The following is a 26273-nucleotide window of genomic DNA, read 5'->3' as shown; positions in this document are numbered from 1 at the left end:
GCATTGAGATGTTCACGTGATTCATATAACTCATATTTAAAAGTGTCATACGTGAATAGGAGCTTGAGCGTCAGTGGAACTGTGATTTACTGGTGCCTCACAATTTCCACAGTGGGTCTTTGCCATCTTAGTTGCATAACCCTTGCAAAATTGAGTGGTACAATGTCTAAAAAACTTTAAAAATCTGAACCTTTGTGTCAAGATAGATAATTGGTGTGAATATAGGAAAAAATATTGCCTTGCTCATTGGTTAAACCCTTAAAAAGGGTAAACAGGGAGTAGAACTAAAATGTGCTTTGTAGTTTCAGTATTTTGGATGTATACCAATAAATGAGTTGGTAGTTTGCATAAGTATTATTGAAGTCCAATAAACACACACCTTCAGCTGGGTTAATACATCATGTCATTTACCTTGTTCAGAGTTACAAAGCTTGCTTCAAGTAAAACAAAATATGTGGGATGCTGATGGATGTACAGTTTTCTTTGGATCTATATCCCGTGATTTATAATATACAGATTATTAAACATGGGGGGCAGTTTTGTACCTTTACTATGCTGTGCCACAGAGAAGAATACCAAGGTATTCTGCGTTTTAGTATATGGTCACAATCTTCCAATCAGTAAACTAATTGAGCTGTACTGGCTAGGTTTTCTCATCTTTTAGTCGTATTAAAACCAAGTACGAGTCACCTGCCTCATTGACACTGAGTCATTTCCCTTTTGCTGACTATCCCTGCTGAGCTAACTTCATTGGGGTTGCATAGGCACAATGTCCTTTTCTACTTACAGGTCCCTAAATGAGCCGTAAACACTGAGTTTCAGCTTCCATGATTACTTTAACTGTTAACAGAAAGTGCTTCCTCGGCATTTTTTAATTCTGAGTAATTTTCAGGTTACTGCTTTAGCCCATTTAGGTGGGAGCACCCCAAGAGCGGTTGAGGGTATAGTGTTGTCTGGACATACTACCAGAAAAGAATTTGCCTGTGCATCTTCCCAGCGATAATGTTAGTACTCCACAGTGTCTGGTTACAAAATATAGATATGGCTAACTCAGTACATTGCCCATGTTCCCTATTCTCTACTGGAAACAATGTGACCTAAGTATAGCCATTGGCATTTGCGGGATCGCCTCAGTCTTTCCCTGGATTAGCCTAGACCACCTCTTCTGCCTAATTTGCAAGTGAGTCCAGGTGCTGTCTCAGCACATAGGGCCAACACTCTGTCCTGCAGCTGTGCCTCGTCTCAGCCCTCACCTAGGAACCACCCAGTGGCCCCAGCTGGCAGTCACCCTTCTGATTTGGGAACTCAGCTGCATCTGAGATACAAACCATCAGTGATGATCCTGCTCACCTATTTACACGATGCTCCTCACCCTTTTTTCAGCCCTAGTCTTGCAGGGAAACTCCTGGTAGAAGCACTGAGGGAGAACTCTATCAGTGTTGTGCAATGACAGTGTTTGAAGGTGGACATCTACCACCCCCAAGGGCCTTTTAGGGTCCATTTCTTCAGCTGGAAAGAAGAGGTGTGCTTCTGGTAGGTGATTTGCATTGTCTTACCTGTCTTTCTTCAGTGCTCTGGACAGAGAGAACTCTAGCAGACTAGAATTACAAAATCCAGAGCACTTAAATGTTTCTTCTTTTTTTCCTACTAAGATTTTTAAAAATTTCCTGTTGGAACAGATTTCCTTCCAATGCTGGAGACTACTTCAGGAAATCATTCGGTTTAATTCCTTGTTCCCTTCCTCATGTTCCCCTCCAAACTTCCCTGGGAAAACAAAACCAAACAAAAGAAAAACCCAAAGTAGAAAATAAACAAAACTCTATCTCTCTTTGACAACAGCTATACCTAAGAGTACTTCCCAAGTTTGTGCTGTATTTTTTGCTTTGGGCTTTGATTTGCACAGGAATTTCTCATTACTAATCTACACTATTTCCTTTTTCTTACATTTGTCCTAAAGGAATATTTGGGAATCATATCTTCAGTTCATTAAAATAAATGTGTCCTGATGAGTAGAAACTAAATATGTCATGATGAGTACACTTGAAATACTCCCTTTCAGCTTACATCTGCTTTCTTTTGGGTGGCACTACTTAACACGAGATGTGCTGTGGAATTACCTGACTTCAGGGAGTTTGAGTACAGCTAACATCAAATATGTATCTCCTCTTCCCCTCAATATTTCTCTATTTATTTATATTTTTGTGTCTGTTTGTGTGTTTCACCAAAAATAACGGCACTCAGGTTGATAGAGTACAAATATTTGGTAGCTGATTAGCGCAGTATTTAAAGAGAAAGTTCAGCCAGTAAATATCTGTGATGTTCTCAGCAGGAACCAGACAACTGGAATTGCTGATAGGAGTCAAGGGAAAAAGTGCAGTTAATAATTTGTAGATATTTACACCTTTGCTGGTTTCTTTCACTGTACAAAGGCATTAGCGAAAGTGACAGAAACGAGTTATGAGCCATTTACTTGGGCTATCTGGAGGGATTTAATCTCACTTGGGTCATGGAGTTGAATTCTCTGGGAATTGGTGTTGCTGTGATAGGCTGTATCTGAAGGCCTGGAGTGCAGAGATAAGACTTTAAGTCCAGCTGGAATTAGAAGCAATAGAATTAACTGGATCGTAATGCTGTAAACCTTTTGGTTCAGATCCTGAAATGCCTCTGGACGGTAGTTCAAATCTCTTCCAGATGGAGGTTTGGCCCTGGGACCTATATGCATGACAAACATTAGCAATGTCAAGGACTTTTTTGGAGCGTGCACAGTAAAACCAGCCTTACATGGTTCAGCATGCTTTTTGCTGTTGTTGTTCAGTCTTAGGGTTTTCTTAATATGGTGGGGAAGATGATTTACTTGTTTCAAAAGGCTAATTTTCCACTTCACTGGCACTCACATGTTTGTTTGTGGTTATTTCTTTTAAAGGAAGACTAGGAAAGTGTTTGAAAGGTCATTGCTTTTATAACAAATGAGGCAAGGCTGAATATAGCTGGCATATGCATATCAATTTGAGATAACAGGGATTGCTATCATGAAAAACATGAAACAGCTATAAAGGAGCTGTTAAGGGTTGGCTTTTTGGTTTGTTTTTTTTGTTGTTGGGTTTTTTTTTTTGTTGCTCCCCCTCCCGCCTTGATGTAGCTTTTCAAGGAAATGTTTTAAAATAGTGGATGCAGGGAGACCTACCAACACATGCATATTTTCCATAATGTAGTGTGTTTCTGTGATCATACAGTATAATTAGATAAAAGTGATAATGCATGAGTTGATAGATTAATTTTATACTTACATTAAGGATGAGAAGTTAATTGCAAACCATAATTGTAAAAGACAACAAATCGTTTTTCTGAGCTTAAAATCAAGCTGTTTCCCCTAGTGTAATAGGAAATACAGTCTTTAAGTCTGCTGAAGAGAAATAAAATTAAAGTACAGAGCTGGTGATATTTTGTGTTGTTTGTTTGTAATATTGACAGACAATATGGTTCAGGGATTTTTTTTTTAAATTTTATTTTTATTTTTTTAAGATCTGAGAAGAAATCCTTCTGATTTCAATGGAAAACACAATTCTGTAACAAGAGCCAGTTGGACTACTTCAATATTTCACTTCTGTAATAATTTTTATTTTTAAATCAACATTGCTGTTATTAATATTGTTCAATTTATACTAAATTATGATTTATGCTAAAATTAAAAGTGAGGACTTCTCAAGAGCTCTAAGGAAATATGAAGGAAATCAATACATTATGGATTTAGAAACTGGTGGGCAAAGAGAGAAAGTATCGTTCCCAAAGCCACTCATTAGATAAGTGAGAGCTCTGAACAGAAGTCTGGTTTTTCAAGTCCTAGTCCAAAGCTATTCCTTTTAGATATTGGACTACAAATCCTTTCTATAATACAGCAAATTGATTACTACAAAACTGCAATCTTCTTTCCTGTTTGTAATAGGATTGTGTTCTGTGCTTGTGTGACTCTCTATCTCAAAGGAGTTATACCTGATGGGAGTTTGTCCCATGCAGTGCATGGATATTTGCACAGTGTAATTAAATGCTTATGAATAATTATCATGCATAAATGTATATTTATAGTCTATGTGGTGGTAGCACCAAAGCTCTAGAGAATAAGACTTCTTTTCAAAAGTGTTTTTCCACCTGAGGAAGCTTGGGAGAATGCAGCAGGTGAGAATTCAAGAATCGGAAAGCATAAATATGTTCTTTATTTTATCTTATTTGAATTTTTAAGGTTTTTCTCAGATCTAAATCTATTTTCAAAATGCACAATAGCTCCAGAATATTTATTTGATGTTCCAGCAGTGTGCAAACTTGAAGAAATTGTATGAGAGAGAAACTTATGACCTTGTATTGACAATTCAGAAGTTGTTCAAGTGGAATTAATGGAAGGATATTGGTATGAATTAAAAGGAAGGTAACATAACACTGATGTGTAAAATAGCACTCTTACTAGTGTATATTAGTTCTGTGTATTTATAATGTAACACTCTACTGATTTTTGGTTGTTACTGGCATTCCAAATTAATGAAGCTACGAGAAGAGACATTAGATCCTGTTTTAACTTGCTTTCAAAAAAAAAAAAAAAAGATTAACTCCAAGTGGCAATTCTTTTATAGCTTTTCTTTACTTCTAGGCACAGACAAGTAAAGTACCTCACAACTTGAGAGATGGGGTAAAGAAGTTGTATGAAGATGATTAATTACTTGGTTTTCCTCTCATCCAGGAAGGATTTGGTGTATTCAAACCTTTTGGTTTTCATCAGAGGGGTTCACTGTGTAGTATCTGGTATCAATTTTTGCAACAAGGAGATACTCCACTACACTTTCTTGTCTACAGTCTGCACTCTATAGAGGTGATAAGATTACATATGCTTTTTCTTTGTGAAGAGAAGCCATACCTCAAATTACAATTGTCTCTCTTACAGAATTGTGATTTTGGGCTATTAGTTGCTCTGCAGATATAGTATCTGTTCAGACCAGAGCAGAGCAAAACTTGTAATAAAGAGCATAAAATAACATTGAAGAACAACTTGTACCTAATACAGAAACTGAGCCTTAGAAATGTGTAAGACCTGGAATGGTGGAACACAGTTATAAACAGTAGTTGTGTAAAATTGAATGGCTGGGCTAGTGTGTGTGTTTGAGGAAGTTTTGCACATTCTTGTTTATTAATATATAGTGTGCTGTACTGCACATCTATGTTCTGATTAAAGTGCCAGTTCTCGATCCTTTTCATTATTAAAACTAAATTTGTTATAGCTAAGCCTGATGATGAAAAATAAATAAAAAGTACTGACTAAGCCACTGCCATAAGCACTGAACTGTGAATTAGTCATAATATTAATTCTATTTAATCACCTCAATTTTATTTGTTGTCATGGTTTACACTGTGCCATAAGCAAGAAAAACAACATCACAGTGATAGTTAGAATGTTGGTCTTGCATTATAAAATGCTAAACATTTAAATAATATATCTATTGTCTTTCCCTGTGACAAAAGAAACAGATACTAAAGGAGATTGCAACAAGAGAAAATTCAGAATAAAATATAATAAAGTCTGTGGAAATGCAGATTAGTTTGCAATGACTGTCAAGCCAATGTAGAAGTACCCTGATTTTATGTCTGAGGGCCTGCTTGTTTTTAAAACTAAGAAATGATTAGCATACTGTATTTACAAGTGGTCTTAGCCTGAAATGGATTCAGTAATTTGACTGCAAGTCATAACCTCCATAAATGAAATACAGATATCACGTCTACAAAACTAAGATCTTTCACTCGCACTGTTCAGAATTTGGTGGAAATATGAAGTTTACCATGAAATTAAGTAGTATTTTATGTAACTTCTACATGATCTATCCTGACATGCATTTCGAAAGATCTTGATAGGTTACTTTAAAAGGTGGCTGCTATGTCTATACATTCTAATGCTTGCGAGGTGACATCAGATGTACCATCTGTGACTAGAGAGTTACTCATTTTATACCAGAGTATCTCACTCTACTGTATGGAAGGAAATCAAAAGCTAAATCTAGGAAAGCACTGATGATCCTGAAACAGGGTGGGTGCAGCATGGGGTTATCCAAGTGGTGTCTTGCTCAGTTGCCTTTTAAAACTTGCAGGCATCCGTCTTTTCAGAAAACTGGAGCACAGGAAAATTCAATGCTTATGCCTAAAATTCCTCTTATTTAAGCAAATCAGCTCGTAGAATTAAATGAACGATTCAGAGCAGGTATAAAGAAATGAGGCATTTCTCCAACTTAATCTTCAAAACCTGATCCACTAAGACATTCACTGAGATCACCTTCTATGCACAAACAAGACTGGGTTGTTACAAAATTCAGGTGGTAGGGGCATACCATACGTTTATGCAGGGGCCTCGTCAAAAGCTTCTGTCAGAAAACGGGCAAGTTGGGTTCAAATGCCCCTTTAGCCTGAGGTGGTTCACCTTTTCTGTGATTTAGGTGAAAACCATAAAGATTGACTTGAGACACTTTCCAGTTGTGCCAGTATGCAGAAAATAATTCAAGAATAATTCAAAATAATTCAAGTTTCATGCAAACAGAAGGGGAGAGAGAGATATGAAAAAAAGGCAGAGCTGCAGTCTTTAAAGCACTGCTTTAGGAGAAGTAGTAGTCTGGGAATATGATACTACATTATAGGACTATATCTCTGTGTTATTAAATAGTGTTATTTAGTGGCTGTTTTGGATGAAGTTTAACTCCTCCCTGTATATGCAGTACCTTGATGGCAAAGGCAGGATCCTGATCTTTGCTTTTATGTCAGATTTCTAGTGGTCAGACCTCTTAATTTACTGGAGATATCTACAGACAGTTTTTTAATTAATGCTTGTATACATCAAGGGATTTAGCATAGCAAGATCAGATTCAGATAAAATTCAGGTACCCTAATCCAAAACAGGTTTTTAGCTGAGGGATTTTCTGCTGTGAGAAAAGGTCCTGTACTATCTATCATGAAACACCGGAGCAGCAGTTTTATTTCACAGGGATGAATGCCTGCTTGTCTTTATTTCCTGCTTATTTTTACTTTTTAGTTTTTTGGTTCCTTTTCCTGCTTTTTCTTAATTTCTTCCTGGGCTGTCACACAAGCTGCTCTCACTGGTGTTTGCACACTCATTGTCTACCTGCCAGCTGGGGGTTCTGTGTGATGGATGGGATCTCTCATAAAGCTTTCACTGACCTGCCTGGCACAGACTTAATTCTTTAACTCTAGCTACGTGCTTGTGTAAAATGCTTAAAGAATCATCTTTTCATTTCTTTTATGTGTATGAGAAGAATCATGTTTGGGTAAAAAAAAAAAGCAAACAAAAACCTAAAAGCAACAACAAAAAACCACCATGCTTGCAACATAACCTTAAATGAATGTCATAAATCTGAATAATCCACCTGATGCAGGGTTTCCTGTATTTCTGAATACTTAAAATAAAGATGCATTCACTTATGAATGCTTTGGTGGGTATGTAAACTTTACAACAATTGTGGCACTTGGGAGCGGGGGGAGGAAATAACATTGCTGTCTTGGCTAGCCTTTGATATCCTATTACCTTTCCTTTGGAACATAGAAATATTGTTGCTGAAATTGGTATGGTTTTGTCTTTCAGGGTTTCTGATTACATGTAAAATAAAAAATTGACTATATAGCAGTCTGTTTTGTACAGGTACTGTGGTAATCTTGATTTTACAGTTTTATATAACTGCAGTAACTGAAAAAATTGCTTGGACACCTTATGAAGTTAGTCTTGCTAGAGGCTGTTCTGCTTTAGACCTTTATGTTGATTAGTTAAGAAATTTATTCTTAGAACACATCAGCATTTTTGCTATTTTTTTCACTTTTTTCTTTTTGTTTGTTGTTTTTTTTTCTTCATGAATGTATTTAGCATCCTCAGAGCATGGGTTTTTCCACAGGAATGGGAGGAAGACCCTTCGGACAAAGTAAAAGCAGTGGAAATAAGGGCACAGTTGATGATAGCACAGAGAGGGGAAGGGAATGGCAGGAACACATGGCTGAGGGTAGTATCCATATGGATCTACCACACCTGAGCAGTTGATCTGACTATTGTCTCTGGATATGTTGTCTACTGGTGACTTATGAATCGATGAGCTGATGGCTTCCCCAGGTATTGTCTATAACAAGAATGCTCTAGCTTCATCTCCTAGTCAAAAGATCTTTTAAAATCCTTGTCAAGGAAAAATAACCAAAGTTGAATGATGTGACATGCAATTATCACACCTGAATTAAATTATTACTGTGGAATATTCATAAGGTTTGTTTTTTTTTCTATTTTACATCTTTGGTTTATTACCTTTGTTTAACTACAACCCAAGTTAATTTGAATTGCGAGATGTCTAATGAGCCTTATTAGCAAAATGCTGATTGTTGTCCTTGGCTTATTTTAGATTTTGTATTTTTGTGTACTACTTCATTTAGTTTGTGTATTTCCTATGGAGACATAGGTTATGATTCATTTGAATTGCAGAGCTGGCCAGATCTTCTCTGCCTAAAATATATGAAGTTGCTTAAATGTTTCTGTAGGACAAAACTTTTAGATTAAATTGTTTCATGTTCAACATGAAATTATAGTTGTAACTGGAAAAAAAAAAACCTTCACACAGAAAATATATCTTCTACTTACTCTGTTCTGAAAGATTCTCCTTAAGAAAGGAAAAGTTCAGTGTAATCCCTGTTTATTGTGAGTTATAGAATCACCAGCACATTTCGTACTGAATTTCAAATATGTTTAACGAATTTTAACCCTACCACCCGGTTATGGAGAGGCGAAAGATGTGAGGATTTGCTACCAGATCCTAAAGGTGCTTCACCTCCGAATGGCTGACATCTCCCCGGAGCTCTCCGACTTGAAAGGGTCGACTCCTTGTGTGGTTAGGAATAGTTTATCCTTATGTGAATAACTACTTTTTTTTTTTGACTTGTGCCAAGTCTGCCAGGGCCCTGAGGGCACAGGACAGGCCTCAGCAGGCCTGGGCGCCCCCCCACAGCAGCCCCCTTTCACCCCGCAGGGAGCTGCAGTGGGGCCTGGGAAGAGGCTGCTGTCTGTGGCCCGGGCCCTGGCAGTGCCAGCAGAAGGAGGGCTTCCCTGGGGCTGCCTCCCCACAGCCTGGAAAGTCCTGTGGGATAGAATCCATGCGCTGCGGGCAGCTGCCACTTTAGAAAAATCTGAGGTACAAATTAAGTTTTAATTCACGTTTACTCAGTTTACAGCTTGTAACTGTAACTTGGGGGTGGAAGGGCTAGGAACAGAAGCAGTATTTTGGGTACACTTTGAAAACAGTCTTTGCACTTTCTGATTTCAGCCAAAAGCTCTTAAAACATGGATGAATATTTTTAATGTAGAGAGTTGTAGCTCAAACAACCGTGAGCGTTCTTGCCCCTGTTGGGGTGTGCTCGGCTCAGCCCAGAGGAGGGATGCGTCTTTGAGGTTTTGATTTCTCCTGTCCGTGAGCTCCCTGGGCTCTCGGTGATCTGCCTGCTTCCCTTCAGGAAGACCCCTGAAAAGTCGCCACAGCAGGAACAGCAACTGAAGCCAGAAGGTCCTTCAGAGGGTCCTTTTTTTTTTTTTCATTCTGCTCCTTGATATACTGACCTCAATGGGATTTGCTGGTGTTAACACTTGTAACTGTGGATCATTTTTTTGAATGGTATAATTTCAATGCACACAGTAGATACATGGCATGTTTAGAGGATGACCTATTTTCTCCAGTTCTGTTTTCTTCTTTCAATCTTGAAAAAGCATTTAATGCCTTCCAGACAAAGAGTAATATATTTTGCATTTATAGACTAGAAATCACTAGTCTGACAGATTGTTTGGTTGTTTGTTTTAGGAGACTCTACATCCATTTCTTTTTTCATACTTATATATCTCTTTCTGTCAAGACTAATGTTCAACTACATTCCTGTCAAGCAGGATTTTTTCAGTTCAATTTCCCAGCTGCAATCTTTGTATTTGAATTCTTTTTATTCTGTTTTTGCCCCTTTTTGATGGGGAGGGCCCACCATTATGAATCAGTTTTTTGCTTATATTATATAAAAATTGTTTGCACTGGCAACACAGTGCACATTGTAAAATATTATTGATGAAGAAGTGACTCTGGAGACCTTTATCTTGGATGTCTTTGTATGAGCCTTCATTATTTAGTTGAGATCAGTGGGATTACTCTTGAAAATCCATGTCTGATAATACAATATGAAAGACCAGAACTTATTAAAAACATCTTATTAACAGGTTTTGTTTTTTTTTAAGATATTTGTGATAAGAAAGAAAAAGCAATGATCAATAAAATAACACGATGGAAATTATTTTTACTATACTTACCTGCATTTTCAGTTAGAGATGTGGTTCTCTGATCTTCGATTTGAAATAACTAGCGTGCAGGAAGTCTTCCTAATGCACAACTGTGAGCAGTTCAGCAAGTTGTCAGCTACTTCGTTTTGGAAGAGTTATAACTATTGACATAAAACTGTCAATTTACTGATTAGGCTGGGCATTCTGAAAGGAAAATTTCATCTCTAAGATACCACTGTAAATCAAACTAGTAGGTTCAATCACGCAGAGACTTAAAATATGGGATTAATTCTACTTTGGTATTATTTCTCATATGAATATAGCTATCCATGTGCTTTATTGATTGCTTTAATGACCAAAGTCAATAATAACCAAAAGATTTCTTCTGATGGATTCTTTAATGTGCTTTGTAGACTAAGCAGTTAACTTCAGTCCTCCCATTCTTATTCCACAAATCCCTTTAAAACTAGCCCCAAGACCAAGTTAGTAGTCTGTATACTGTGTGAAGTGTGCAGTAGGAGACACTCTCACTGCTACTCTGGTATGACATGCATATCATGTCATTCACAGTAGTATTTACTAAAATGTGGGGTGTAGGAGGGAACAACTCCACTGTGTTATTAAATAAATTATGGTTGCCTCTTATAACCATCCATCCTATCACCTATCCATGTATCCTAGTCAGTTGGTATCAGTCTTGGCAGAAATGTCAAAAAAAAAAAAAAAAATTTTGGAAAAAAAATTACTCTCTCACTGCTAGAAGTGGCCTTTGCAGGTCTGTGTAAACTGTGGGTAAGCTTTAATTACCTCTGCCTTTGTGATAAGCTTTGTGGCTAAACAGAGAATTTTGGTTAAAAGGTTGCCAATCTGGCAGTTTTTGCCTCCAGTAGATTATCTAATGTAATACATTTTCAAGTATTGTAAATAGAACATCTGTAAAAGGCTAGCAAGCACTTCCTGGCTAAATCAGTAGTAATCTCTTTTATAAACTTTATTTTTATCTTCTCTCTCTGGTGGTGGATGCCGTTAGGCTGTGCTTTGGGAATTTGGAGAAATGCATTTTGTGCTGAACTGGATACTGCTGTTCATAGAGGTTTACTTAGGAATAAAATATTAATGTCTCTATATGATATCTGAGCATTCAGTAGAAATCTAGCAAGTGTCTTATTTAATAAACATAGTCTAGTTGTAATCATAATTGTCAAGATAAAGAATGCTGAAATAAATATAGAGCTTTACATGAATGTTATGATTCAGATAGATTTATTTCTTCTGAATTGAAATGAGATCTCCAATCTCTTTGCTATTAGAAACATGCCATACGAATCTTTTCTGCTGAATCTAATTAAGTATCACTCATGTAACAGATTTTTCTTAGTAAGTGCTTCAGAAGATGATCAGATTGCTCTCCTAAATTAAGCCTGTTAAGAATTTACAAAAAGTGGATCAGTGTATCTAAAAATCTTAATATTTCAGCTCCATTACTGCACTAATAAAATAAGATGAAAGCTTTTATTTGAATGTGTTATATCCATACTATGCTCAGAAGAAATAATCTAGCATACAGCAATGCTGCTCTAATGACAAGTGTGGAATGTGAGAAGCAAATCATGTTCTGGGTTAGGGATGCTGAGAAAAGGTATGAATGCACTGATTTACCAATACTAACATCAGGCTTAATCAATACCAGTTTGTCTATCCAAGAAAAAGCTTTGTTCTTTCTTCCTTTTCACGGACGCTAAACTTTGTCCAGTTCCTTGGGGATTTATCACCTGCTGACCCTTCTCCAGCCTTACCCATCAGTTCTGAGACATTCATGAACCTCCAGGATCTGACTATCTATATTTTTCTTGCAAGTCACTTGCTCTGAAATGGTATAGAGGTAGCATAATAAGAATCAAAGTCTTGGAAGGTGCTAGATTTTAGAGAAGCAGGCAAGCTTTAGTCAGGTGGTGCTGAAGCAGCTCTGATTATTTCGTAAAAATGTCTATGCTGTTGTAGGAAGATGTGTGTTGTCTTATAAAATAATTTTTCTAGGCTGAAGCGCTTGTATTGCAAGCGAGCTCAAACTTGCTTTGAGAGGAGTAGAAGAAAACAGCAGCAAAAAGATTGTGTCATCTCTAAGATGTTTTGTGACAGTAGGTGGGATCTTTTGTTGTTCATGTAATATTCATTGTCTGTGTTAAGCTGTGTTTGCGTATGTATGTTTACTGTCAGAATACATCTTAGTTCCTACTATGTCTGGGGGACAGAGTTGTTCATGTGTACTGGCACTGGAAGCAGCGAATAGTCGTAGCTTGGTGTGGATACCCCTGTTACAGAGTGGCAACAAGGAAATAAATTTTTATTAAGCAATCCTACCATTTTGGGGAGCTTTCTTGTCTTATTGCCTCAAGATACTAAAATCATGCTGAGGGGTCACGATACAATGGTTAGCTCTTCAAATACTGTCATGTAGACAGGTCAATAGCCATCATTTTGCAGAGGATTCTTGAGTGCTCACATGGTTTGCATTAGATTTAGCACTTTTTCAGTAGCTTGTATGCTGATTTTTAAACCCTCTCAAGTACCTGAAATTATTTCTTACATTATTTTAAAAATCCTTCTGCATTAATACTTGTCCCTTGGTTAGGTCATTTGTTCAACATTTTAATGATTTATGTCTCTCATGTAGATATTAACAGATACAAAGATGTGTTTTAATCATATTCTGCTGCATATTGTTCACTGGGGGAGAATATAAAGCAGGGAAAATACAAAGCATTGAATTACATGGGTAGTTTCCAGCCTTTTAAATGATTCAAAGTCTTTGAATCACTGGTTTCTATTGCTGACCTCTGCTTCCGACCTTTTCCTGACTTCACAGGTCAACAGTTCTGTCAGCAACTGCATTTTGAATAATTTGTCATCTGAGATCTCTAGATATTATTTCTGTTCTCAGGCTTTTTTAAGTGGTCGTTGACCAAAATTCAGTTGTGGTTCTTCAATACAAAATCAGATCTTGGCTACTGGATGGAACGTACACTGAGAGTAGAGAGTACTGGGCACCAGTACAACATACTAGTGGAATGTACACAGGTTTTCGGTACTTCCCTCATACACTGAAAAAAAAACACCTCTCTGTTCTTCATATGCTACATAGGAGCTTCCGTTCAAATTTAATATGCCATTTGCCAAGTTATTTCCTGTCTTCTCCTTCAAAAAGGGAAGGAACAAGTGCCATATACCCAAAGCATAAAAATTTCCATACCTGGTTATTTGGGAAATACTCAACTACATTTGACATTACTTTTTCTATTCAGTGGTATACTGGTGTTCTTTCTATTTATTGCTTTATTCTGTCATTTTCCCATTTTTATACACTGGAAAAGTCTTCTCCAATACATCCATTTTAATGCATAGCTTTGTGAGCCATTTGGCTGTGTACAAGAGGGGCAGTTGCTTTAATCTCGCAATCAGAAGGCTTTGTTCTTCTCACAGTGTGTTCTTGATTACTGCAAACTAATAATTACAAACACTACAGTGTGCTGTGTTACAGCACCACAAGTGATTGGCTGGCCTGCAGTTTGACAGGCTTTTCTTAGACATCAAGAAAGAATGATACAAAAATTGCATTTCAAAGTGTTTATCTCGCCAGATTTCCTAATTTTATTTTGAGGCAATTATAGCAATGACATTTAGTAGTGCTGTTGCTAAAGAAACATTAACACTTTGAATACGGAGTGTTTTTCAAGGACAAATGTCTTTTTTGCTTTTTTTTTTGAAGGTGGAAAACAAAAATTCTCAAGCACACTAAATCTTTTAGAAGTGTGTTATGTTATCATTAATAATAAAATATGACCCTGAAGAATACCAAGCACAGATGTGGGAAAGGAGATTTCCCCCCTCTTATGAATTTGGAAAGTGAGGCATAGAATTTTGTAGGGTTTTTTGGTTGGTTGGGTTTTAGTTTTTGTTACCTCCCCCCCACCTCACTGCCAGACAGGCACAAACCCAATATATTCTGCCAGTCTATCTTCGACTTTTCCTGCTGGATCTAACTCTTGCTAGAACAAAGAGAAAATGCTGTTGACTTAAAGCTGGGTCTGGTTAATGTTATCAAAAGAGTTAAATGCGTCTGACTTTCTTATGGGTTTTAATGTAAAGAAGTGTTTGATAGGGTGGGGTTTTTGTGAAGGAAAAAATACAGTTGTTAGCCACAATGTGAGCGAACAGCTAAGTAGTCGCTGATAGTGTGGGACTGTGCTACTAGTTCGCTGTGTATATGCTTTTAGCATGCCTTAAGTGGAAGATGACATTCTTATTTCAAACAGAGAGCTGCTTCATGCAAAAAGTACTCGTGTGCATGAGAAATGTAGTGAGGAAATTGTTGCAGAGAGTGAGAGCACTGTAAGTTCACACCATGCCATATAGCACATTAGCTCTCCCTTGTAGATAAGACTTTAAAAAGAGACCACAAAATTCATACAGTTGTTGTTACTATTAATAAATAAAAAGATACTGCCATATTAAACATATTTGGACCTGATCCAGTGCTAGTTGTAGTACCTGAATTCTAACTAGCATCAATTCCTTTCTGTTCTGGTTTCTTTTAAGGATCCTTTCCTGATTATATTTTGCAAATTAGTTGCTCATTTCTCAACTACTGTAAGACTGTGGCATAATCAATATAGTGACACTGTTTCAAATCCATTTTAAATACGCACTTTTCTAGAATCTCACTCAACCTTATAAATAATGGTCCTACACATTACTATGCCGTCTTACATTTTTGTGATTATGGACCTAGACCTGCAAACTACTGAATACTTTTGAAGTTTTCTCCTGAAATAACTTCAGTAAAGTTAAAGGATTAATTCCTCTAAAAAGTTTAGTTTGAAATAGTTTCTTCTTATGAAATCAAGATAATTAGTACCAGAGTTGATAACATATAACTGTGGAACTGCTTCTATGAGACTGTTTTAATTATCTTATTGTTAATTAGCAATCTTGTGACTGTTTTTATGTGTATACTAGCATAGCATCATTAGCTTTGAGAGTCTCATAGTAATCATGCAGGGGTGAAGTAACAGGAAGATTTACTGTTAATATTATTATCAGGATCAGGAAGAAGTGGTTGTGCTTGGGGCTTGGGTGGGTTTTGTTGGGTGTGTTTGGGGTTTTAGGGTTTTTTGAGTGCTCCTCCCCACCCCCAAATTTTTATAAAGCACACTTCTTATTTCTCACCCTCTGTTTCTAATATCCTTTTCCTGAGTGTAAATTATGTAAGGATTATCCAAAGATAAACAAACCTACTGAATTCCTCTAAATTGGAAAAATAAATGTTCTACTAAATGTATACTAACAAATTTGAATATGAAGGAAGAGGGTTAGGTGTTAAATAAGACTAAGAAGTTAACGTTCCTTGTCTTTAACAAGTCAGTGAGTTATCCTTATGGAGTGAAATTCTAGGCCTCAAAAGGGAAAAAACATAAGACTCCCATTAACAGCCACTTGATCAGATGATGATAGCGAGTCTACCATGATGGGGAAAATGAAAAGCTTGAAAGTGTAGGAAAAACAATGATAATGGGGTATTTAAATAGCTTTCATATAAATTAGGTAAATATCATGTCAAACCATGATCCCAAGAGTAAGCTTTTAGATGCTGTCAGGTTGTGTTGTGGAAAAGTTGATCAAAGAACCTGCAAGAGAAGGTAATGCAGAGTTTATAATGTTAGTAACAAAGACCTATTCTTTAACAATGAGCGTAATATATTTACGTTCAGGAACTTCCCAAAATCTGAGAAAGACACAAATATTGTGCTTAATTTTAAAAAAGAGAAGCTACAGAAAAGTCAAGGCGCTTGTTGAGAAGAAGCTAGAAGGGGCAGCTAAAAAGAGTTATATCTTTGGAGGAGACATGGAAATTATGTTGGAATAAAAGATTATGTGCACAGAAATTTGAGGACGGAATGGAAGCTAGCATGACTAAATTGTGGGGGTCAAAAAAAAGGAGGTTATTAGAATCAAGGATGCATCTTTCAGAAAAATGAGTAAAATGAGAAATGAGCTAAATTAAAACAAACAAACAAAAAAAAACCCAGTAAACCAAAACTAACGCCTAATTCTGGCATCTTAAATATAAAAATGCAATTAGGCAAGCAAAAAAGTTTATAACTTGCAAACAGCAGAAAAACTGTTACTGAGTCCTTTTAAAGTATAACAGGAGCAAAACATGTACAAGTCCACTAGATGATTGCCATATAAAAGAAACACTTGGAGAGGATGAGGGATACAGCTGGTTCATCCTTGGGAACAAACAGGTGTGTTCAATATGGAGGAACCTGGGAAGTACCTACTAGAAGCCCCTCTGTGGACTTTAGGATGCACACTTCATCTGCTGGTGAAGTGACAGATGGAATTCAATGTATGTTAATATTAGTGGTGTGCACTGGGAAAATAAACCCAAATTTTATATATACATGATGGATTTTGAGATAACACATTCAGGAATGAGATCTAGGAGCTGTGATAGATAATTCCACCAAAATGCTGCCTAAGTGGTTAGTAGCCATCAGCAAAGTAAATCGCGTTTTAATAATTATTTAGGAAAGAAGTAAAGGACAAATTCAGATTCGCCATCTTCCCATTCACTAGTCCAGCACATAGGTAAGTCTTGTACACTGTGTGATGTTTCTCATACTCTAAAAAGATAGAGTAGAATTGGAAGAGCTACCAAGAGAGTAAAAAGTTGATCAAAGGTAAGGAACAGCATCTAGATAAGGAATGGCAAGATAGTTTACTTTTCTGTGTGGAAAGTAAACTACTGTGAGAGGTATGCTTAGAGATCTGCACAATCTTTGGTGGCATGGGGAAAAATAAATAAATGAGGGAGCATTGAATGAAACTTTCAACTACTAAGTGACAAAACTATTAAAAGGAGGTGGTTCTTTACGCAACACCTGAAGCAGGCTCTGCTGTTCTTCCTGCAAAATCTCAAGAATGCTAAAGCTTCGTAAGAGGTCAAAATTCACTGGAATAATTTATGGCAAACTCGATTTGTTTTTTAAAAAAATGTTTTAAATAATGAATTCAAAGGTCTTTTTTTTCACAATCTCAAGTAAAGTTTTATTACTTTATACTAACTATGCCATACTGCAGCTGTTTTTCTCCCAAATAGTAAAATCTACCATAGCCATGCCTCTGTCTGTCTGCAATACAACTTACACATGTTCAAGCTCTTTTTTTTACCTATCTCAAATGCCAGCACCTCAGCTAAGACAGTAGAGAACAGAGCACAGACTAAGCTGTTTTCCCCAACTTTTCAGATAGGCTAGATCAATCTTTTATAGTTAAGTTCCTACTACTAAGTTAGTCCAAAGCTATCTCAGCCATGTCTGCACTGTGCTGAAGAAATGCCTCGTACAGAAGTAAAAAGGAGATGGATCTAGATGTGGTACTGGATTACTTTGTAATTCAACTATAATTTAAATAGGCATTAATTTCACTAATGTAGTTAAATCTCTTGACTGCCATAATTTCTCTTCTGTTATTCCTGAATAGTGACACTATCCCAAACACTGAGTAATCCAAGTAGCAAATATTTTAATTATTGATACCTTCTTAGTTGTTTATTTCTGTTATGTATATGGATATCTGTAAGCTTCATATCTATTTCTCAGATTAGTTTTTATTGTCTATGAATTAAATATTAATTGGTGTGAGATTAATATTAGAAAAGAAGGCTTGTGTTAAGGTCACTTAAATTTTTTATGTGCTGGGAAATATTTTTATAAATGTTCCAGTATATGCTATATATATAAATATTCTTCTTTGATAGATCATCCTGTTAACCACATTATTTTGCAGTTGTGAAATATTAATAATGCTGATTTGTAATCTTTAAATTTACTCTGTTTTGTAGTACACTCATAAATGAACTGTTTATATTCAAAAAGTCATAGCAAAGTTTGCTAAGGTTTTTCTATTAATATTCTTTCTGGGTTTTTATGTTGTGTTTTTTTTTATTAACAATGACTGACAAATCTTGCAGCTAATGTAAATGTCCAGGAATCTACTAGCAATCCTTACTTCACATTTTCATTATGTTGTATTAGAGTTAAGTAAAGGCTTTATCTGGTGACAAGAAGTCTAATATGTTTACAGCAAACGTCATCAAAATTCGCATTAGCAGCCCATGAAAACAAACAGATTTTGGTAAAGTTAAAGCCATTTAATACTTAAACCACAAAATAGAGAAAATCTACTTAACTTGGTCCTTGTGTTACACTCCAGTCTTTCTAACTGTGTATTCTACTTCCAACTGTTGTGGTTTTTTCCTTTTTCCCCTTAGTCAGCTGCAGGCCAAGGTGTAAACAGTGTTGAACCAGAAGATGAGTCTTTGTAGCTTTTTAATTGTAATTAAGTCAGTCCCTGTATTAAGCTGAGAAAACGTACCTACTATTTGACTCCTTGTTCACAACACTGACCTCAGGATGGAGGGGCTGTATGTCCTGTCAGTGACTGAGCTTTACTGATGACTATTGTCATATAATCTGATTGGACTTTTTCAGCATAAACATGATAAAACTGTCTAGCTAAAGTCTAAAAGAAATGAGGGTAGGAAGAGAGGCAACAAAACCAACTTTTACATGTTTACTTATTAAGTAGATTAAGGCCTTTATATGCTTTGGTTTTCTTTTGAAGGGTCCATCTTGCTGGGACGATGTGCTGATTCCCAACAGAATAACAGGTGTTTGCCAGTCGCAAAGGTGCCATGGAAACATAGCGGTAAGATTTTGTCATGTTTCTCCAAGTACTGTGGCACTTACAAGAATAACTGTTTCTAGCAATTTTAACCATATTAGAATGGCAGGAATGAGTGTAAATTGACACGTATGGAACACTTCAAAAGAGCTGTTCAGCATCAGATAATATATCTCCGATGTTTAGCAAAAAGGAGGACCTTGGTCAGTTGCTGCTTGGAATGAAAGAGGAAATAATTTTATGTCATCTCTTTCACTGAAGTAGAACTCTTAGATATTCAAGTATGCATAGTTAAATGCAGAATGTAATACTTCAAGATTTATGTCAATGCTTATTTTAAAATTATTGTGTATATATCAGTGCCCTGAAAGCTTCAAACTTCTATGCCATCTTGCATATCAGATCTTCCATATCAGATTTTCAGGATTTGTCCATAGAAGCAGATTCTTCACACTGATTACTTCACAATCTGTTCTCCCACATGCTCATCATTGTTGTTTACTTTAAGTGTTTCTCAAAATGACATCAATGAAAAGCCTGAGTAAGAAGCAGCACAGACATCTCAAATTCTTAATGAAGATTTTTCAAAACATTATTTATGTATACTTATATCTTTTCATGTGTTAGATATTGTTCAATCATATTTAATACTAAAGAGGTCTTAGAGGTACATCCTTCTCAGGAAAAAGCTTAACTTGGGGTGTTCCTTCTGAACATAGCTTTTAAAGACAAACACAAAACTTTGTACATATGAAATAAGTCTATTCATCAAAGATTTGCAGATTGGGACAACGTAAATGCCTTTTTTCAGAGGCGCTCACCTGCTCCGGTGCAGTCTTCTCTTTGTCTTCCCTAACAAGACAGTTGTGAAGTGGTGCGTCCATGGGTGTCTCCTGCTTGGCCACAGATGGTGTCAGGAAATATTTTATCTGATGTTAGACACCAAACAGTTGTTTAACAGCATGGGATTTACGGCTCTATGCACAGCCAACAGAAACTGAGGTCTCGCAGCTTTTGGACTTCTGCTTCTCAGTGTGCTCCTCGTAGTAGTGGCTCAACCAGTTTTTTGAAAGTGGCAGGTATTAGACGTTCATGTCCTATTCTCTTAGCAGTACTGAGCTCTGTTAGGTGTGTAAAAGAAAGCACCACTTTGCCTCTGGGCAGATTGGCTGTAGTCTGCCTGTTATGCTTCAGGAACTACTCTAGTTGTAAGAGGGTTGACTGCCTGGCTTCACTTTTGCTACCTGTTTGTTGTCACTGTGCCACTGCCATCACTGGGGAGAAGTCCTTCCTGTTTTCCCTTCTTTCTTTAAAGATGGCGCAGCAAAATGAAGAAGATAAAACTTGCTTTTGATAAGGACAGGAGTCTCCTTAGCAAGTATCCAGCTTGAGCCCTTATATACACAAGCATATGATCAAGACTCTTAGTCTTGTCACCTATTGGGACTCCCAAAACATATCTGACTGACCTGCAGATACCAACTTGCAGCTTTTGTTATCCGATCTGTCTGAAAAAGATGCTGAAATAATGCTGCTTTTGACAACCCTGCCTCCTGAGCTAGAAACCATTCCCTCATTGAACTAATTTTTTTTTCTTTTTAAAAGCAGAAAATGGAGTGACATACCATCCTGGCTTTGGGGGGAAAAAAAGCACTGACCGTAAAACTAAAATCTTAACTGGCTAATGCTGTGGCAAACAACTAGTACCCAGTCAGCTAAGTCCCATGACTCCAGTTGCTGTCAATGCCTCTGGCAAGTGGCATACTTAGCAGAGCCAAAGATCAATGTTATCTTTCAGTAAGGCATCACTAAATCAGGAGACATCCCATTTTAGGCAGACATATTGCAAATGCAGCTTTAGACCACACAAACTACAGGCATGAGGCTGTTACCAGAGAAATGTGCTGTTCTTCTATTTCTAATCTGAAACATTTTCCTTTCTACAAGCTACAAACCACTCTACCCAATGGTGTTAGAACCTAACCAGACTGTGATGCAAGAACAATCCTCCTTTTTATGATCTTGAACAAGAATTGCCAGCAATATCCATCTAGTCAAGAAAAATTAAGTCATTAAAAAAATTAGTCAGATTCATTTATCTACCTATCCAGTAGATAGCCCCGCACCAGATCTTTGAATTAGTGACTTGTGGAGGTCCTCTAGTCCCTGAAAGGTATCCTGCTTGTGTTTTGGGGTGAGTTTTTTCAGCCTCAATCACTGAAAACACACCTTTGCTTCCTGGGAAATCTTCCAGTCCAAAGGCTTAAATCACTGAGCCTTTTGTTTTGTGTCTTGCCCAGAGTTGGAAACAATAGAGATCCTACACATGTGCCTCCAGGGATTTGTCAGTCTTTCCTGCTCTGGTAAAACAGTCTATCTGTACTGTGCTTATTCCCAGAACTTTTCCTACCTGAAGTCATAGTGACATGATGTCATCCATTTGTTCCCAAATCCCATATGTGCTACAGATACAAAACCTCTTGCAGGTTCTTGCAGTTCCAATTGCAGCCAGATGGTAAAACCCCACCACAAAAGCAAAGGAAGACAGTAGCTAACTCACCTGGGCTAGACCACTTGTATTCCTTTGCCAACATCGTCTCTGTACGATCATCAGGATGCAGAATTAACTGTCTGCAGAAGTTAGGGACTTTCTTTCCATTACTATGTGAAATCTGACCCTTTTTTGGCTTTAAAATGGACCAAAAGTCTTTAGCAGAGTTTTTTGGCTTTTTAAATCAATTATGAACTTCATGCCTGTGTGACTTTCATGAATTTATCATGTGTCCTTGGAAAAGAGAAAAAATAATCTGAACTAGTTTGCAAGTTGAAACCTCTAAGATTTTCTTGGTTGTTACAGTCTTTGGGAGATTAAGTCACATGTTATGATGAAGTGTTCATTTTTGCAGTCATGACAAAGTTTGTGCGATTGTATTTTGTGTGTCTTAAATAGCTCTGCAATGTACATGCTTCTTTACAGTGATGGGTAATGAAGAAGCTCTAAGACTGTTAGTTGTCAGTTATCAACAAACTGCAAATGCTGCTGTTTAAGCAAAGAAAAAAAATTCCTCCATTATTTCTCCCCCTAAACATAAATGTTTTGCTTAAAAACTGTTTTTCTTTGGTTTCCACTTCTCATAAACAGCAGTTTGCAACGTGCCTTCAAGAGGCAATGTGTTTTTTCCTGAAATACTAATTTGTATGTATTTTGATATAAAATTAGTCTCTTGCCAGAAATTACAGTTGCAAATATGAAAATGGAGTAATTGGCAATATTAGAAAGCAATAGAAATCAAATTTCAATTTAGTTAAATAAAATTTATAAATGATTGCCAAGAGATATAATGAATATCTTAATGATAAATGCAATGTGATTCGATATGTGTACCAATGTGCTCACAAATGTGAAATATATCTGATTAATTTTTGTGGGTTTGCTCGACATAAACTAAACTGAATTTAAATTTTCATATGATCTGCTCTTTGCTTTATTTGTGATTCAAACTACTTTTGAGCTTGCCATGAAACACTAAGTATTTTGTGATTTGTTACAGTCCATAATTATGAGCAAAAGAAATGCAAGAGAAATAAATATAAAAGGTAAATGTTGCAATTGTAACATCTTAAAATATGACTGATTGCTGACTGAGAAATTGAAGAACCTGGAACAGTGGATGTCAGTCCCCTGTGCTGCCTGGGGGAACTTTCCCACAGTTTCTCTTCATATTCATTTCAATTATAGGCTGTTACCCCATAGCCTGGGGTAATAGTCACTTGGAATTGTGTGCTGTATCCAGAAATACAAAAACTTACAAACACAGGTGAAAACAGGGTCTAAACAGAGAATATGGTTTTTGAAAAGGTAATAAGCAGTGTTTCTTTCAGAGATTTTTATGAAACAAAACTAATAGTCTAGTGTTTTGAAAAATAGTGAACAAAACACACAGAGCATCCAAAGCAGAGCTCAATGGTTTTTCACATTAATTACAGTCCATCAGAAATAACACGTTCACTCTGAACTTCTACAGCTCCAAAAGGATGAGGTTGGTGTGGACACTCATGTTACAGCAATTGTAGAACACTCAAATCATTTTTATAACGAACTTCAAGTATATTAATTAGAAAATGGAAAAGTTGACTTTAGCAGATTGACACGTTTTACATGAGGATCAAACTGGAGTCTTTCAAGCTGTTTCGCAAACCATGACCATTCACTAAATAAGGCGGAACCTTGTACTTTTGGTGGCTGTCTCAAAACACTTTCAGCCAGAAGCGCTGTACGTAGCTGTGCAGGTAGGCACTTATTCTAGAGAAATGATTGAATGCACCAGCAGTGCTCCAGGCTCTTGGTTTTCAGATGTATTTTCTTGCTTTTCTTTGAGTTCTTTTTCTTGTAATTCTCTGTGTTCTTTGAAAAGGGCAACCCAAAGGCTATGGAAACAGTCGTGGTTCTCTGAAATTCCAGATACTGCTCTCACAGAGCATAATTTAGTTACACCTTGAATAGCTTGATTTTTTTGTCACTTAGCTAGCTAGCTGAAGGTTGCTTTGCTCAATGCAGAGCAGCACCATAGTTCATGTTTCACAGACCCATAAAAGTGTATGAAGGCTTTACTGATAGGTGAGAGTTGAGGTTAATTAAGTGATTTATGAACTGCTCTTTATATCATGAAGAAATCTCATCCGTACCTCTGACGTCCTTCTTGTGTTGTGCCTGAATGTTATCAGAAAGCTTGTAGACAGAGGGAGATGAAATCTTGTTCTATGGATGAAGAGCCATTTTTCTCTCCTACATGAATGTACTTCTAGTTTCAGTGTCACAAAATGGTGAAGAACTGAAGTATTGGTTTCTCGTTATTGGCCTCTTTTTTATTTTTATTTATTTTTGAAAGAATAAGATTCATTAAAGGAAGAAACAGCTCTTAATTTTTGTCAGCCTGTGTATTGTTAGACTGGAAACACTCCCAAATGGCTGCATAACCAAAGAGCAAAGATTACTGCCACGTTTAAAAAAAGGAGTCTTGTGAACAAGCTCCTAGTCTCCTTAAAAAAGACAAAAATGAACTTATTCTCTTTACAAACCCAGTTCTCCCATTTAGTGCAAAGGTGATCCAATAGTGATTTGAAGTAATGATTCAAAGTTTTTCCAGTATTTCTTTAATATTTGTAAGACACTTGAATAATCTTAGACCTGTTTTGTATAATTACTTTGTCCAAATCAATGACTAAATCATGATAGTAAGATCACAGTAAATTTTCCAAGAAGATTAAAAAAAAGCTTTGCGAAATATAGTATCAGTGATACAGAATTTGTTAAGTAGAATGTATCATACCATAGAGTTAAAATTAAATCGCTGTTTTTCTCAGAGCATTATAAATAATCAGTTCCAGTAACTTGGAGAAATGGACAGAAGCAAGCTATTTCCCAATCAATTGCAAGCTTGAGTGAGTGCTATTGGAGCTATCTTGGGTTTCGGTTTTGTTTTCAGTGTAATGGTAATAATTGGAACATATGCTTTCTGCTGAATAAATACAGCTGTTGTATAGTTGAACAAAAATTATAGATACTGTATCTCAAAGGAAATTTTAGCTGCTATCCTGTTGAGGGTCTGGTATTTATTCCTTTTTTTTTTTGGAGGGGTGGGGAAAGGGGGGAGGTATTTCTGATATGATTTTGGTGGATTCAGGTTTGTCCTTACAAGCAGTCTGAATACATTTGATACTAAACTCTTTATTCAGTCAGTAAATACCTTTCCGTATTCAAATAAAATATTACTGAAGAAGTGCTCTTATTAAGCTCAAACTTCTGCAGTTCTCTAAAATACATACAGAACACTTTCTGTTTATCATCCAATGAAGTGAATTTCTGATTGTGAAGAGGAGGACTTTCCTACTTCTGTATATAAAAATGCTATCACATTTTCTTTCTCTTCATAGGCTCACGCTATTCAAAAGTCATCAAGGGCCACAGAAATAGTATGGCTTTTCTCATAGGTTGGCAGAGATGGAGCTGTAACACCACTGTAAACCACTGAAGTGGTGATTTCATAGGAATCAACTCCACATTAGTCCCACACTCAAGTGGATGTGCATCAGTTTCTGAAAGACATTGTCATGTCTCCAAGGCAAAATATAGGGCAAATTGTTTTGAACTTTAGAAACCTGTGGAAAAAGCATTAATGTTCTTTATGTGTTCTTGAGATTCTCACTTGATGTGCAGAAAGAGTTGCTGTAGACTTTAAAATCTCAGAAACAATAATGGAAGGGTTAAACAGGATTATAGGTCAGATATGGTTTGAGCCATTGTGAATAAGGAAACATGAAAATTATTTTAATGGAAATATAAATGTACTTCTACCCCAGTGTGATATGTCTCATACTGTTATCTTGAACTTTTTATTCCTGATGAAGACTGCATCAACTGTCCATCATCATGATAACGGAATAGCATTTTTATATCTTCTCCAGACTCCAGAACATGTTAGGCTTCAGCAAAGTGTTTCTACAAGAAGCAAGAGGACTTCTGTTCTTATAGAAGCATCTCCAACTATTGGGTTTCCTTAAATATCAGTATACCCTTTTAATCAAGCTCTATAGTAGGCTCCTGTGTCCAGAGCAGAGACTTATTTTTCAGTTTGGTCACTTATCTGTTTTTACTCCATTTTTTAAAAATGATTGGTATGTGGTTGTTATACATGGTTTCTAACAGTCACATTCCACTATACAGTAGCATCACTGTTCCAGTGTGTGCTTGGGACAAAGCATTTGTAATAGGAAGCATGTTATGTTTTTTCATTATGTAACTTCTCTTGTTGTTTTTCCACATTCCTCCTGTGTGATTTGAATCTTGCAATTTTATTTTTTAAAACTTTTGAAGATATGTCATGAATATTTGTCCTTCTCCTGCATGTTTACTCTCATTAGGTTTTGCACTGTGGACAGCAATATTATGTAATCTTTTCATGGCTTGTCTGTTCCACAGGGAGTATGGGCTCATCTGGAATAGGCTGGACTAAGAAATCAGGGGAATAGCGTTCAGCTTGGATGCTTTAAACATGCAGCTTACCAAATGCTTTTTCTTTCGAGCATCCAAAGCTGTTCTTCTCAAACATCACTGTTCAGATGAAACAGGCTTTACTTTTTTCATCTCATTTTGCTTTGATCAGCTCAGACCTCAGTTTCAGCTGAGAACAGGAGTAAATTC

General features: G+C 36.6%; 1 protein-coding gene across 1 annotated transcript in view; it reads left to right on the top strand.

The window, feature by feature from the left end:
- The window catches only part of PRKN (parkin RBR E3 ubiquitin protein ligase), an 808128-nt gene that overhangs the window by 361833 nt on the left and 420022 nt on the right, over positions 1-26273 (top strand). The window contains exon 5 of the mRNA XM_075146290.1: positions 19013-19096. Coding sequence (XP_075002391.1) covers positions 19013-19096 — 84 coding nt within the window. The remainder of the gene's footprint in view (positions 1-19012; positions 19097-26273) is intronic.

The sequence above is a fragment of the Calonectris borealis genome, chromosome 3 (genome assembly GCF_964195595.1).
Source record: "Calonectris borealis chromosome 3, bCalBor7.hap1.2, whole genome shotgun sequence".
NCBI lineage: Eukaryota > Metazoa > Chordata > Aves > Procellariiformes > Procellariidae > Calonectris > Calonectris borealis.
The sequence above is the reverse complement of the archived record's forward strand: the minus strand, read 5'-3'. Positions and strand labels throughout refer to the sequence as shown.